The sequence below is a fragment of the Mustela erminea genome, chromosome 10, assembly GCF_009829155.1.
Source record: "Mustela erminea isolate mMusErm1 chromosome 10, mMusErm1.Pri, whole genome shotgun sequence".
NCBI classification, from domain to species: Eukaryota; Metazoa; Chordata; class Mammalia; order Carnivora; family Mustelidae; genus Mustela; species Mustela erminea.
Window position 1 is genome coordinate 51,917,262 of NC_045623.1, and position 15,511 is coordinate 51,932,772.

At 34.8% G+C, this 15,511-nt stretch overlaps 1 protein-coding gene across 3 annotated transcripts in view; it reads left to right on the plus strand.

The window, feature by feature from the left end:
• The window catches only part of ANKRD13C (ankyrin repeat domain 13C), a 100,361-nt gene that overhangs the window by 44,495 nt on the left and 40,355 nt on the right, over window positions 1-15,511 (plus strand). For all 3 annotated transcript variants that reach the window (XM_032301480.1, XM_032301481.1, XM_032301479.1), the window contains exons 5-7: window positions 3,363-3,408; window positions 9,450-9,516; window positions 14,231-14,375. In XM_032301480.1, the coding sequence (XP_032157371.1) occupies window positions 3,363-3,408; window positions 9,450-9,516; window positions 14,231-14,375 (258 nt within the window). The remainder of the gene's footprint in view (window positions 1-3,362; window positions 3,409-9,449; window positions 9,517-14,230; window positions 14,376-15,511) is intronic.

The window sequence follows — 15,511 nt, forward strand, 5'->3', positions numbered from 1 at the left end:
TGATACCCTGTGTCTTTTGACAGGCAGGCAGAGAGACAGGCAGAGAGAGAGAGAGAGAGAGAGAGAGAGGAGGAAACAGGCTCCCTGCTGAGCAGAGAGCCCTATGCGGGACTCGATCCCAGGACCCTGGGATCATGACCTGAGCTGAAGGCAGAGGCTTTAACCCACTGAGCCACCCAGGCACCCCGTCCTGGAAGCTTTTTATCTCTCCTTCTATTTTCATTGATAGTCTAGCTGGATATAGTATTCTTGGCTGCATATTTTTCTTATTTAGTGCTCTGAATATATCATGCCAGTTCTTTCTGGCCTGCCAGGTCTCTGTGGATAAGTCTGCTGTCAGTCTAATAAACCTACCATTGTATGTTACAGACTTCTTGTCTCGAGCTGCTTTTATGATTTTCTCTTTGTCACTAAGACTTGTATGTTTCACTATTAGATGATGGGGTGTAGATCTATTTTATTGATTTTGAGTAAGGTTTTCTTTGCCTCCTGGATTTTGATGCTTGTTCCCTTTGCTATATTGGGGAAATTCTCTACTATTATTCGCTCCAGTATACCTTTTGCCCTCCTCTCTCTTTCTTCTTCTTCTGGAATCCCAATTATTCTAATGTTGTTTCATCTTAACGTATCAATTCTCTCTCAGTTTCTCCCCTCATGGTCCAGTAGTTGCTTGTCTCTCTTTTGCTCAGCTTCTTTATTCTCCATTATGTGTTCTTCTAGATCACTAATTCTCTGTTCTGCCTCATTTATCCTAGCAGTAAGAGCCTCCATTTTTGATTGCACCTCATTAATAGCTTTTTAAATTTCAATTTGGCTAGATTTTAGTTCTTTTTCTCCAGAAAGGGTTTCTCTGATATCTTCCATAGCTTTTTTGAGCCCAGCTAGCATCTTGAGAAATGTAGTTCTGAAATCTTGTTCTGACCTATTCCCACAGTCCGTGTTGATTAGGTCCTTAGCCATTGATACTGCCTCTTGTTCTCTTCTTTGTGGTGAGTTTTTCCACCTTGTCATTTTATCCAGATAAGGATATATGAATGAGTTTATAAAATGCCAAAAGGGTGGCAAAGACCGCAGAAAAATGTACGCTAACCAAACCAGAAGAGAGTCAAAACTGGGGGGAGAAGAAGGGGGGAAAAAAAGAAATAAAAATTTAAAAAATAAATAATAAAATATTTTATACACACACACACACACACACACATATATTATGTGTGTGTGTATATATATATATTAGACTGGTGAATAGAACAGAGCCACTCACTTGATTTTGGGTGTATATTGGTCTCTTAGAAGAACCTATCTCCCAAAATTTTAAAGAAAGAAAAATTTATATATATATAGACAAAAATAAGGGTAAACATGATGAAAGGATGGAGTGTGACTGTAAAGATAAAAATTTTAAAAAAGATTCTAAAAAAGGAATTGATAAATTGGTTGGAAAAAAAAAAAAGAGGAGGGAATGTGCTTAGTCTGGAGACTAGAACAAAGCCATGTGCTAGATTAGGGTATATTTTGATCTATTTGAAGAAATTGTATACCAAAATTTTTTAGGAAAAAAAACCCTATATGTATACAAAAGATAAGGTTAAATACAATGAAGGGATAAAATATGACTATAACAATGGAAGTTTAAAAAGATTTTTGTTTTTTTAGAAAGGTATTGTTATGATAAACTTTAAAATAGTTAAAAGAGGAAAGAGGAGGGGCACCTGGGTGGCTCAGTGGGTTAAGGCCTCTGCCTTCAGCTCGAGTCGTGGTTCCGGGGTCCTGGGATCGAGCCCTATGTCGACCTCTCTGCTCCGCGGGAAGCCTGCTTTCTCTCCTCTCTCTCTCTGCCTGCCTCTCTGTCTACTTGTGATCTCTGTCTGTCAAATAAATAAATAAAATCTTTAAAAAAAAAAAAAAGAGGAAAGAGGAAAAGTTAAAAAAAACAGAATAAGAAAAAATAAAATTAAAAAAATTTAACTTTGCAAGACTAAAGTATCATGGGGAAAAAGCCAGGAATTGTATCCATTGCTTTCCCCTAGCTCTGGAGTTCCACTCTTCTCCTTGATTGGTGAGCTTGGTCTTGGCTGGCTGTTTTTGCTGATCTTTTGTGGGAAGGGCCTCTTGCAGTGATTTTCAAATGTCTTTGCCCTAGGCAGAATTGCACCACCCTTGCCAGGGACTAGGCTAAGTAATCTCGGGTTCGCTCTTGGAGCTTTTGTTTCCTGAATGCTTCCCGTACTTGTTTGGAGGATGGGAATGAAAATGGCAGTCTCCCAGTTTCCTGCCCCATAGGAGCTGAGGGCTGGGGGCCTCACTCCACAGCGAGCCCTCAAAGATAAGCAGTCAGTCACTCCTGACTCCCTGGTCTCTGGCTGCTCTCCGAGCTCATCCGGCCTGTGACCAAGTGTTTCTATCTGTTTGGAGATAGAAACTGTCTCCAAACTCTAGCTGGAGACCCCGTTTGGAGTCTCCAAACCTAGCAGATTACTGCTGCACTGCTCTTCCTGGAGGAGGAAGGTGAGTCTCCCCGGATCTGCCGTTTATGGGGTACCTGCTGGAAGAGCAGTGGTCTGACTGTGCCTTGGATCCCGGTTTAAGGTAACTCTGATCTGAACGCTCACTCTTCGGCTCTGTCTCTGTAGTAGGCTTCCCCAACCCCGATACCCTACAGCTCTGCCACACTCAGACACCCCCAATCTTTCTGTGACCCCATGGGACCTGAGACCACAGTGTCCCCGTGAGGGCTTCACCCCTACTTCACCTCTGGAGTGATGTCCCTCAGTGGAGCAGACTTCTGAAAGTTCTAATTTTGTGCACTGCTTTGCCACTTGCCAGGAGCCAGCCCCTCCCTCTGCGGTCTGTTTTCCCGTTGCTTTGGATTCACTTCTTCGCACATCCTGCCTTTCAGAAAGTGGTGGGTTTTCTGTTGCTAGAGTTGCTGCTCTTCTTTTCTTCTATCTCCTGTTAAGTTTGTAGGTATTCAGAATGGTTTGATACCTACCTAGCTTAACTCCTGGGATCTGATGTCATTTCAGTCTGCTTCTTCTCTGCCATCTTGCCTTTCCCAACACTGTTGATACCAATTTAAATGCCTGTCAGTTTCAGATATGTTTCAGTGTGATTAAAATATTCTTGTAAAATGTACAGTTGGTGCATATTTTCCTTTGTAGATAAGTATAATAATGTGTACTGTTGTAATGTTTTATTTTGTGATTTAACCATATTTTTTCTTCCAATTCAGAAATTGAAACTACTTTCTGTTCCTGTATAGATCTTTTATGATTATAGATTGAAAAAAATAACAAAATATTCAGTAGATATAAGAGCTGTTAAATTAAGATGCATTCAGTAATTATTTGTATTTTGTTTCTCAGCTAGGTGACTTTTATCTGGAACTTCACTGGGATTTTCAAAGCTGGGGTAAGAGTGCGCTTGTTTCACTGTAAAATATGTGCACATGCAGAAATGCAAGTGCAAAAATAGCTATTCTATAGAAATGTTAGCAGATTTGCCACTTGCCTTAAGGAAAAATAAGTATCTTTCATTACATTCAATGTAATCGTAGTAAAGCCCTATAGTAATACTTAATTATCCCAACCTAAATAATAACTTACAAAAATCTTGGGTATGGTGCATAAACAATGAGTTTTGGAACTCTGAAAGAAAATAAAATTAACTTAAAAAAACTTTCAAAAATCTTATTTTTAATAAGATTGAAAATTGTCTTTTCTTTTAAATAAAATGAAGGTTTAAATACTGTAATAAATATAAGGATTCTCAAAGGGAAGAGAATAATTATAGGATTATTAAATTACTGAATTTAAGGAAATTGAAATATAGTACTTAGATCCCTGAATGAGAAGAATTCAGTTAACATTACGATTTTGTATATTTTGTCATCTTTCAGTCATTTTTGCCACTTTTATTGTATACTTTATAGCTACTTGTTTAACATACTGTTTGGTTGCTCACTGTTTCAATTATTTATAAGATCTTAATCCCTAGATATTTTGCAGTCATTTAATGATTTATCTTGGCAAGGTAAGTTTCCCTCATCCCCATTTTAAACCTCAGTCCATTTAGGGAGAAAACCTTCATATCTAAATAGGAATTTGATGCTAGTGACCTTTACTAGTTAAGCAACTACTAAATTTGGAGTGTTTTTTGAAGATTTAAAAGCAACGTAGTTTGTATGTAGGCTTGGATATAATGATCTTACATATTTTTTTAAAGCATCTCAATTAATTTCTATGATACAAAGGTATTTGAATGCTTAGTGACATTTATCCCCCAAATCATCATCAAACTAATCAGATATTGACAACCATAAAAATCAGTTACCGTTCACGTGAATGCTTTCAAACCTTTTTCAAAATTAATACAGGTGTATGTGTGCATGTATATATACACACAAATGAATACATATTTGTGTATTTATCCTCAGAATTATTTTTTAATGGGATCATTGCCATTATATTGTTACGCCATTTGTCATTTTTACATAATGTATCATAGACATATTTCCACATTGGTTCATGAGGAAGTACTTTATTTTAACAAATACATAATAATGTATAGCATGAATGATTAAAATTTTTATAGTGTGTTTTATCTCTAAATGTAAAGTTTTGATTTCTAACATAATCATTTTTTTCCAACATTGTTACAACTCTAGGTTATTAGGTTAGTTTTGGCTCCATCAAAATCACACATGATTTTTTTACACTATAAATCTACCTTGCCTTTATGCTTTCTATAACATTCAGAGTCCTGGTGTTTTAGAACACTGAGAGAAAAAGGGATTTGTAGTAGCTTTGTAAAATAAAAGAACTCCAAGTCAGATTGGTGTAAAACCTGAATACTATTGTTTTTACCCATTTTTTTTTTTTCCATCTGTAAAAACCCCAGGCCTGCTTGACAGTCTTTTTTTTTTTTTTTTAAATTTTATTTATTTATTTGACAGAAGGAGATCACAAGTAGGCAGAGAAGCAGGCAGAGAGATGAGGAAGCAGGCTCCCTGCTGAGCAGAGATTCCCGATGTGGGGCTCAATCCCTGAACCCTGGGATCATGACCTGGGCTGAAGGCAGAGGCTTTAACCCACTGAGTCACCCAGGCACCCCTGCTTGGCAATCTTCTATTGAAGTAGTTCCTTGAGTATATTGGCTCTTTAACTGATTCTCAAGAAATTGTTAGTAGTTTAAATTCTAAAATAGTTTATCTAAGAAGTTTATCTTTTAAAATGTTTTAAAAATTTTAAAAGTAACATTTCAGTTATGTGAAGAAACAGAAATGGATGTAAGCGCTGCTGAAATTATACATGTGTCTGTAGTTATAAACTTTATAAATATTGCATAATCAAATTTATGACACAACAACTGCGGTATTGAAAGTATGGCTTCTTTGGGAACTTGACTTTGATGCAAAAAAGTTAGCACATCTGTTTTATTGTTGATAAAGGATTTTACTGATTTCTGTCAAAACTACTAGCATCTAAGGGCTGGATATCATGTGTAAATCTAAAAACTAAGCTCACTGGCTATATTTAATTTAGAAACTTTGGATTTAAAAAATGCAGGATAATCCCTATTTTTAGCTTTGATTAATCAGCTTTTTTCTAGAATTTAGGCGTGTTTCTCTGCATTGTCAAAACCCCTAATATTGGGGTACCTGGCTGGCTTAGTTGGTAGAACATATAGCTCTTGATCTCAGGGTTGTGAGTTCAAGCTCCATGTTTTGGTCATGGAGCCTACTTAAAAAAAAAAAAAAAAAAAAGAAGAAGAATTTATAAATTCCCTTTGCAAACATAAAATGCTACTTAAATATGACACTTTTAAAAAAACTCTGATATTAAAAAAATAAAAGAGCAACTCAGAAATAAGGGAAAGTTAGGAAATACTGAGATCCAGGATTAGGTTTAGTTACAGGTAGTGGAGCATGCCCACCCTTTTTCATACTGTTATATCTAGTGTTTGACTGAAAATTGCTTCAGACTTGGTTAATAGCAAGTAAACTAAACTATTCCAGTTTAGGATTTTAGGTATAGAAAAGCTTTAAATCAGACTCAGAAGTGCTGGCTGCTATCTGATGTGGCAAATCACGTATCTATCCCAAGTGTCTTCATTTTTAAATGAGGTTAATAACTACCACAGATACTGCAAACTTTTATTTTGGTGTGGAAGAAATGAAACTATGTTTTTGAAGGAAGCCCTTTTTATACCTACTGCAAAACATTAAATAATTTATAGCATTGTAATAATCATGACTTCAAATTTAGGTCTGTGTATATAGCACAGTTAAAAAGAAAAACTAATGTTTTAGAAGTTTCTTTATTTCATAATCTACAGAGTATCCTTTCTGTATTTGAGACTATTATTTGTGTGTTGTAGATATTATAGATGGAAAATACTAGGTTTAGAAACTATTCTTAAGATCAAGGTATAAATGACAGGAAAACCTTTTTTTTTTTTTTTTTTAATGTTATGTTAGTCACCATACAGTACCTCATTAGTTTTTGATGTCGTGTTCCATGATTCATTGCGTATAACACCTGGTTCTCCATGCAGTCTGTGCCCTCGTTAATACTCATCGGCACAGCAATCAGACAGCAGAAAGAAATAAAAGGTATTCAGATTGGCAAAGAAGAAGTTAAACTCTTTATTTTCACAGAGGATATGATACTTTATGTGGAAAACCCAAACGATTCCATCCCCAAATTACTAGAACTCATAGAGCAATTCAGTAATGTGGCAGGATACAAAATCAATGCATAGAAATCAGTTGCTTTCCTATACACTAACAATGTAACTGTAGAAAGAGAAATTAGAAAATGGATTCCGTATACAGTAGCACCAATAGCACCAAAACCCATAAGATATCTTGGAATAAACCTAACCAAAGAGTACAAGGATCTAGGAACTACAAAACACTCATGAAGGAAATAGAAGAAGATACAGAAAGATGGAAAAACATTCAATGCTCATGGATTGTAAGAATAAACATTGTTAAAATATCTGTGCCTCCCAGAGCAATCTATACTTTCATTGCCATCCCGATTAAAATACCAAGAGCATTTTTCAAAGTGCTGGAACAAACAATCCTAAAATTTGTATGGAACCAGAAAAGACCCTGAATCAAAAGGAAGTGTTGAAAAGGAAAAACAAATCCAAAATTAAAATGTAGAGACTCTTCTTTTTTCAGTTCAGTGAATTATGCTACCTTTGGAGTGCTATGTTAAACTCTCAGATTATGCTGAGATAGCTTAAGATAAAGAGACCTCAATTGTTCAGTTTATTTGAGGGAGGAAAAAAGTCATCACAGAATTGGGAAAATGCAAATTGCTCCATTTTTGGAATGTACTAAAAGCTAGCAGGAATCTTTTTTTTTTTTTTTTTTTTTGTCTATGATGTTCCTTTTTCCCTTTTTATTAGCTTTTGCTTCTCAATTCCTCAATTTATTTTGTCTCTGTATTCGTCTGTTCCTGTGTTTCTGATTTTTGATAAATAAGTATTGATACATAATTCTAAATTTTGTTTTGTTACCATAGGTTACCATACTACTTCAAAAGATGCAATAAATTAAGTTAAATTCACAAATTAGGATACTATCTTTAATTATCTTTTTCATGCTTTACTAAACACAAGGACAGGAAAACTGGATCTTGATTAAGGAGCATTAAAGAAGAGCTTTGATCATTTATATAAGATAAATGCTATTATTGCTATTCTCAACTTCTGTTGTTTCATATGAGGAAAGATTTTTATCATAATGGTTACTGAGTCATCAAAAAGAAGGAAACCTTGGCATTTGCAATGACATGAATGGAACTGCTAGAGGGTATTGTGCTAAGCGAAACTAGTCAGTTAGAGAAAGACACATACCATATGATTTCACTCATATACGGAATTTAAGAAACAAAACAGATGAACATAGGGGAAGGGAAGGAAAAATAAGATAATAATTGAGAGGGAGGCAAATCTTAAGAGACACTGAACTCAAGGAAATAAATTGAGGGTTGCTAGAAGGGAGTTGGGTATGGGGAAGGGATAATTGGGTGATGGGTATTAAGGAGGGCACTTGATGTAATAAATGCTAGGTGTTATATGCAACTGATAAATGACTAAATTCTACCTCTGAAACTAAAAAAAAAGAAAAGAAAAGAAAATGACTTATATTCTCTGACTAGGGTAACTCTTAGTTGATATTCCCTTTGGGCAGTAACTTATTTTTGTATAATGAAATGTCTAGAAAATTATCTTTAATGCTGAAAATCATGAATTATATGACCTCTAAGAATTTAAAAAAGACATTGATATATTAATACACCTTTTATGTTAATTAGAAAATAATGATGCTTTTTAAAAAGTTAACTAAAAAACTAACCTTTAATTTCTCTGAAAATTTTGTTTCTTTTTAACTGAGGTTGATTTATCATTCATTTTTAAAATGCTGAATTTTGTAAAATATGCATGTAGTATATCTTGTACACACACATTCTTATATACATATGTATATGTGATGTGATCTTGATTTCAAGTATTTTGAACTTCACATTTTGGTTTTTTCTTCTTTTGTATGTGGTGGCTTAGTATAGCCTGTATATAGATTTATTCATCCAAAGAATAACTATTTCCCAAAACGTAGCAGTTAATAAATAATAAAAATATCAGAATATGCTTGTGAGGGCGCCTGGGTGGCTCAGTGGGTTAAGCCGCTGCCTTCGGCTCAGGTCATGATCTCAGGGTCCTGGGATCGAGTCCCGCATCGGGCTCTTTGCTCCGCGGGGAGCCTGCTTCCTCCTCTCTCTCTCTGCCTGCCTCTCTGCCTACTTGTGATCTCTCTCTGTCAAATAAAAAAAAAAAAGAATATGCTTGTGATATGAATATGAACAATACTGGATGTAGAAATCTGTAGGTAAATGTATGATTCTGTTTTACAGATTTTGAAACTAAGGTGCAGTAAGCTTAAGTAACCATGATCACATATTTGTAATTCAACCTCACATTAGACTATTTAGCTCTAAAAATGTCTGTGTTTTAAAATACGCATTGCTTTTCTACTATTTAATGAGGTTGTATTTAAAGGATTAGGAAGGATCCAGGTTCATCAGGTTACCCATTCAGGATGGTTTGGTTGTCACAGGGCACTGTTTCCTCATCTGTAATAATGTCCTTCAATATGAACCCAAGAGTGACACTGTATTGACTCTGCTATTTGTGTGTTTGTGGGTGGGTAGGTGGGCAGAGTGGTGAACTATATAACAATTCCAATTAAATAGTAGATTTTTGAAGTTGCTCAGAATTGCTTTATATATTATTTTTAAGTGGAAAATACTATTTTAAAGGAAATTATTACAATTTTAGTGAACTAATAAAATGTTTAAGTTACTCTTTTTCTAATTAAGAAATTTGTAATGTCTCAAAACTAGGTAGTTACCTTTTATCTTTTCTTTTTAAAAATACAGTGCCTTTACTTTCCCGTATTCTGCCTTCTGATGCATGTAAAATATACAAACAAGGTATCAATATCAGGTAAGGTGATTTGATATTTTTCTGAGTAACAGAAAATTGAGATTTAGAGAAAGGTTTTCTTTCTATATTAATAGGTTACATTTGGATGTAGTATTTAATAACTTAAACATGCTGTAATATATTCACAGTATATTATCTTATTTGAGACATCATACAGAGAAGAAACCAAAGATAAAATCTTGACTAAATCAACTATTCCTATTCAACTGCAGACTATCTAGGAGGCAAATAGAGTGAGGATCATGAATATCTTAAAATGGGAAGATCTAAGGTGGTTATCTCTCTGATCCTGATTTTATAAGGAATAGGAACACACATAAGGAGCACCCAACTCTTGTTCTTTTTTCACAATCCCTCTCATACCCCTCCCTCCTCTGCCTCTCCATGCACTATTTGATCATCTATCCTTCTAGAGAACACTTTAAGGCTAATTTTAATTTTCTTCTTCTTCTTTTTAAAGTTAAGATTGATTTTTGGGTCTGATGGTATTTATTTTACTCATTTTACTTTTATCATTACTTATATCTTAAACTTTATATTAATATAGGTATATTTAGGGGCGCTTGGATGGTTCAGTAGTTAAGCATCTGCCTTCGGCTTGGGTCATGATCCCAGGGTCCTGGGATTGAGCCCCACGTTGGGCTCCCTGCTCAGCAGGAAGCCTGCTTTTCCCTTTCCCCCTCCCCTTGCTTGTGTTCCCTCTTTCACTGTGTCTCTGTCAAATAATGAAATAAAATCTTTTAAAAAAATACAGGTCTCTTTATAAATTACATATGTAAGATGTATATAATACTAATGAATATGCCAACATATATATATATATGTGTGTGTGTGTATTTATAATAAATATATATATATGTCAGTAATTTTGTAAATCTGTGTCTCTCCATGTCTCCAGAATATTAATTTGGACATGTAAAGGTCTAGAACTGGAAATATCTTGAGACTATCTCATAAAAACTCTTTGTTTTAGTATTATTATTTTTAAAGATTTTATTTATTTATCTGACAGAGAGAGACACAGCAAGAGAGGAAACACAAGCTGGGGGAGTGGGAGAGAGAGAAGGAGTGGAAGGCAGAGCTTAATGACTGAGTCACCCACGTGCCCCCAAAACTTTTCGTTTTATAGATGAGAAAATTTAGAGAGGTGAAGTGATTTTTATAAGAGCATATTGTGAATTAATGGCTGGGTCAGGACCTTTGACTTCCTATTCGTTATCACCATGTCACAAGGTAGAAATTTTAGAAGGTCAGCTCTGAGATTTATTAAGAGTTATGTTAAATTACAGTGAAGAGATAATCTTTAGTTGAAAGTAAGTTCTACAGTAATTGTCCTCAAGCAGTAGAATTTGATTCAGGTGGATATTTCTGGTTTTTGTTTTTAAAAACAACCTCTTCAGATGTTTCTAATTATGGAAGTACTTAGGTATGTTAAATTCATAGTCCGTATAGAAATCTTGCAAAATACAGAAAAATAGAAGAAAAACTAGGAAAGGATTTGATAATGATGTAGATTTATTTCACAGCCTATTAACATTATATTATGATTTTTATCAAAAATTATTCATCATTTTAACAATGTTTAGGTGCTTGCCAAAGGTAGTAGATAATTTGGGAGAACATTATTATTTTCCATATGCTACTTTTAAAAAGGTTAGTTTTAGTTCTGAGTCTTAAATGTAGGATAAAAGGAGCTTCTTTTAAAAAATTATTTCACATTTATATATGAATTTTATAAGTAAATGATATGCATATTACATAATAAATAAAGACAATGAAATAATAGTGCCAGAGAATATAGAGTAATAAAGATTAAGAGGAAGCTACTATAATTTATCAAGATGCTCAGTCCTGGGGCTTACAACCAACTGAGGATGAAGGAGATAAGTGATAGGTTCTAAAGCTCTCATTACCAAGTTTACCAGATTAATGGAGAGGCTGGGTTTTAGGATGTATGACAAAGGGTTTTTTTTGCATAGATGAGAGGAACCTAATTAAAAAAAAACCATTAAGATTAAATAACTTTCAAATGTAAACACCATGAGATAGTTTTTTTCTTTTTTTAACATCACTTCAAATGAAACTGAATTTTAAACTGTGTTCAAAGAAATCTTTAAAGTTTACTTGTGTTTCATGACAACCATGTGATCATTTAAAATATCTTCTCTGGTGTCAAGGAGAAATGAATACTTTAGTGGAAATAGGAAAGTATGAGTAACTTTATTTTTGAGAATATTAGTAAACATTTTCACTGTTAATAATTATGAGGCATTCTGTAACCACTGACTGAAATGATCAGGCCAAACTTTGCCTGATGCTTTTCCTGTCTCAAGAGAAGGCTCTATATTCTTTTTCATTGTTACTTGGCATTTTTCAAGCTTTTATCTCAAAAAGAATGTTTTCTGGGTTTTTTTTTTTAACATTTTCTATTCAGATTTTTGCAGTTATATAATTTTTTTTTCATGGCTAATCACATGGCAAAAATTAAAAATATTTAGACTCAAATGTTTAAAGCAAGGAATAGTTAATACATTAAAATGCCATCATGGTAATTATATCCTTATGAGGCATGTGTAATACAGTAGGCCATCTAGTATGTCAGGGATATTCCAGAAAATGTACTGGGCAGTCTCCTTGTAATTGCAAATGATAAAAACACAAATAAAAATTGGCTATGAGTGATTTTAGGTATGGCTAGATCTAAGGTTTCAAATGTCACCATGTCTGTCTGTCTTTGTCTTCCTGTTCCTCTCTGTGCATCTCTTCCTTCACTGTTCTTATCTCTACCCATCCAGTTTAGGCAAGAAGGAAATGGAGGCAGGAGATTGTTCTGTTTTATTCCCTCTTTTATGTGGGGTGTGGAGTTCCCTGGTAGAAGTTTGAAGTCCAAATAGACCACTTATATAAAATGATCTTTTCTTTTTTTTTTTTTAAGATTTTATTTATTTATTTGACAGACAGAGATCACAAGTAGGCAGAGAGGCAGGCGGTGGAGGGGGAAGAAGCAGACTTCCTGCTGAGCAGAGAGCCCGATGCGGGGCTCAATCCCAGAACCCTGGGATTATGACCTGAGCTGAAGGCAGAGGCTTAACTCACTGAGCCACCCCAGTGCCCCTGATCTTTTCCTTTTTGATATTATCAGTAGCTTACATCTTACAGAGGTAGGGGATGAGCCTCTTTTGCTGTCATTATTTTTTCTTATGCCACATATACAGGTAGTAACAGGGTATATTTAGTAGTACAGGCACTAGTAGTACAATAGCAGGCCCCTGGAGGTGGACCAGGAGCTAGAATTCAGCAATAAAGCAGCAGGCAGGATTCACCCCTTTAGAAGTTTGTGACTTGCTTTTTTTTTTTTAGGGTTTCTTGATTTTATTCTGTGGGGGTGTATACATTTTATATGGTTTAGAAAGGAGACCTCTTTGCTTTTGGTTCCTCCCTGTTACCCTAGCAAAATTATTATATCATCTTCACTTTTAAAAGGTAGTAGTTTTGTTGATAAACTTATATGTAACCGCAGTTACTCTTTTGAAGCAGCATCTAAGATATTTTCCAGTTCTCAGATTTTTCTGTGTAGGGAAAACAAGAATGCTTATTCCCTTTGCCTGGAATGAGATTTGAATAACTTAAATGAAGTAATGAATTCTTAGAAACTCAGTAGCTACGGTATAATCAGCACCTCTTAACAGCTGTGTCAACCCATTTTTTAGATTAAGTACTGTGTTTTAAGTACCCATTTTTTCGATTAAGTACTGTGTTTTAGCCGGTAAGAGAGATCCTAATGTTATCTACAAAGCCTAGTGAAAGATTGAAGCACTTTGGGGGACTTGTGAACTTTTCCATTCTAGTATATTCTGGAATTTCAACATACCGTGGTTTGTGGGATTTATGTGAGACCAATCCGTTGGGCCTAGACCATGCCAGGTCTTAGTTACCAAGGAGTGTGATAAATACACAAGTTTGTGAGTCCATCAATCTTCCGCACATAAATGATCCATTAGGTTTTTAGGCTATGGAATGATGGGAAAGAGACTGCTAATCTGAACCTGGGAAGTGAAACAGAAAGGACAAGAATTTGGAATAAGTTAAATGATTTATCTAGCTGAAGAATGAAGCCAGGTTTGGTATTAGATGGCTAGGCCTAAGGCATAGATGTAGATCAAAAGAGCAAGACTGGACACATGGTCCTTAATCTGAGAATGTGGTCCATCTGTTGCTGTATGTACGCTTCCTATATACTCTCATGAACTAGCAACATGGTTTTGTTGGGATCAAAGAATGTTAGACAAGTCAGCTTTCCATTAATGCCCTTCACAGTTGAAGTAACTTTTATGGAGTAGCTGCAGCAAGAGCAATGGTAGGGAACAAGGTATAGTTATGGAAATATTTGAACAATGTAGAAACAATCTTTTTCTTGTTTAAATAATAAAGTATATACTCAGGAAATTAAACATAGGAAAAATTTAATTTACAATTTACATATTTATACATTTAAATATTCTTTCTATAGAAATAGAAATATTCTTTCTATAAAATTTATACATTTAAATATTCTTTCAGTGTTTTTAAATAAAATACTTTAACTTTTTACTATAAGTTTGACTTTGAAATATGGTGTTAGCATCAATGAAACAAGCAACAAAGCTTGTTTAATTATCATAGAGTTTTATCAAAATTTTATTTGTCAGGTTTCTCATCTATCCGTCTTCCACAGGCTTGACACTACTCTCATAGACTTTACTGACATGAAGTGCCAACGAGGGGATTTAAGCTTCATTTTCAATGGGGATGCGGCACCCTCTGAATCTTTTGTAGTATTAGACAATGAACAAAAAGTTTATCAGCGAATACACCATGAGGTGAGCATGTCATCTTGTCAGTATTTCTCTAAATGGTTTTTTAAAAATACGTATGTATGCAACCAAACGTCAATGTAATTGTTTTAAAAGTCATAAAGTATAGGTGAGATGGTTCATTCCCAGTGCTTTCATTTCTTTACTAATATCTTTAAGGTTTTTTTGTTTGTTTGTTTTTTAATATTCAGATCTTCATCCTGACCTTCCATTGAGACCATTTGCTCATAATTCACTGATGATCTTCTAGTTAAATGAACTCCAACTTCTTTTAGTTCTCATTTGTAGCTCTGATTTGTTGCACCTGTGCCAGCCCTTTTACCATTTATTATCTTGCTACCTTAGCTTCTTTTAATCTTCCTGACCATCATCATCCCCTTAGTAGCAACATCTCTTTTGGCTGTCCGTCTGTACTCTTTTTTTACTCTTTTACTGTCCTTAACTTTTTGGCTGCTTTATCTTCTCCCTCTTAAAATACAAAAATATCTTCCTTCTGTTATGTCGTATCTCCCCATTGGTATTGCCTGTATAGCAACCACTGAAAAATCATATACACGTTTATCTTCATCCTTTTTTCCCTGAATGCCCTGCTATAAACCAAAGAAAAAGTTTTCCTGTATCTATACATCATAGATAACCTTAAAAATGTTTTTAAATCAACATTTTATTTTACCACTGTTGCTGTTCTTTTCTCTTCTTTCTTCTTCTCTCTTCTCTTCTCTTTCCTGGTACCTAACACGGGGCTTGAACTCATGACCCTGAGATTGAGACTGAGCTGAGATCAAGAGTCAGATGCTTAACTGACTGAGCCACCCAGGCACCCTGCTTTTCTTTTGGTTTTGTTTTTCAACATTTCATTTCCCTACATAGTCATTCACCACATCCTGTGGCTTCTTCCTTAATATCTCTTATTTTAGACCCTCCTCCTACTACCATGCCTATTGATGAGACTTTAATTACATTGTATGTATACTACTAAATACTTTCCTAACTGGCAGTGAGCAATGAAGATTTAGATTGGAAGAGGAGAAGAAAAAGAAGGTATTCCTTGTGGAGGAAACAGGATGAATAAAGTCAGGGAAGTGGGAATGAGGATGGTATGTTTGACAAACAGAAAAGAGGTCTGACTGTGGTGAAGGTTT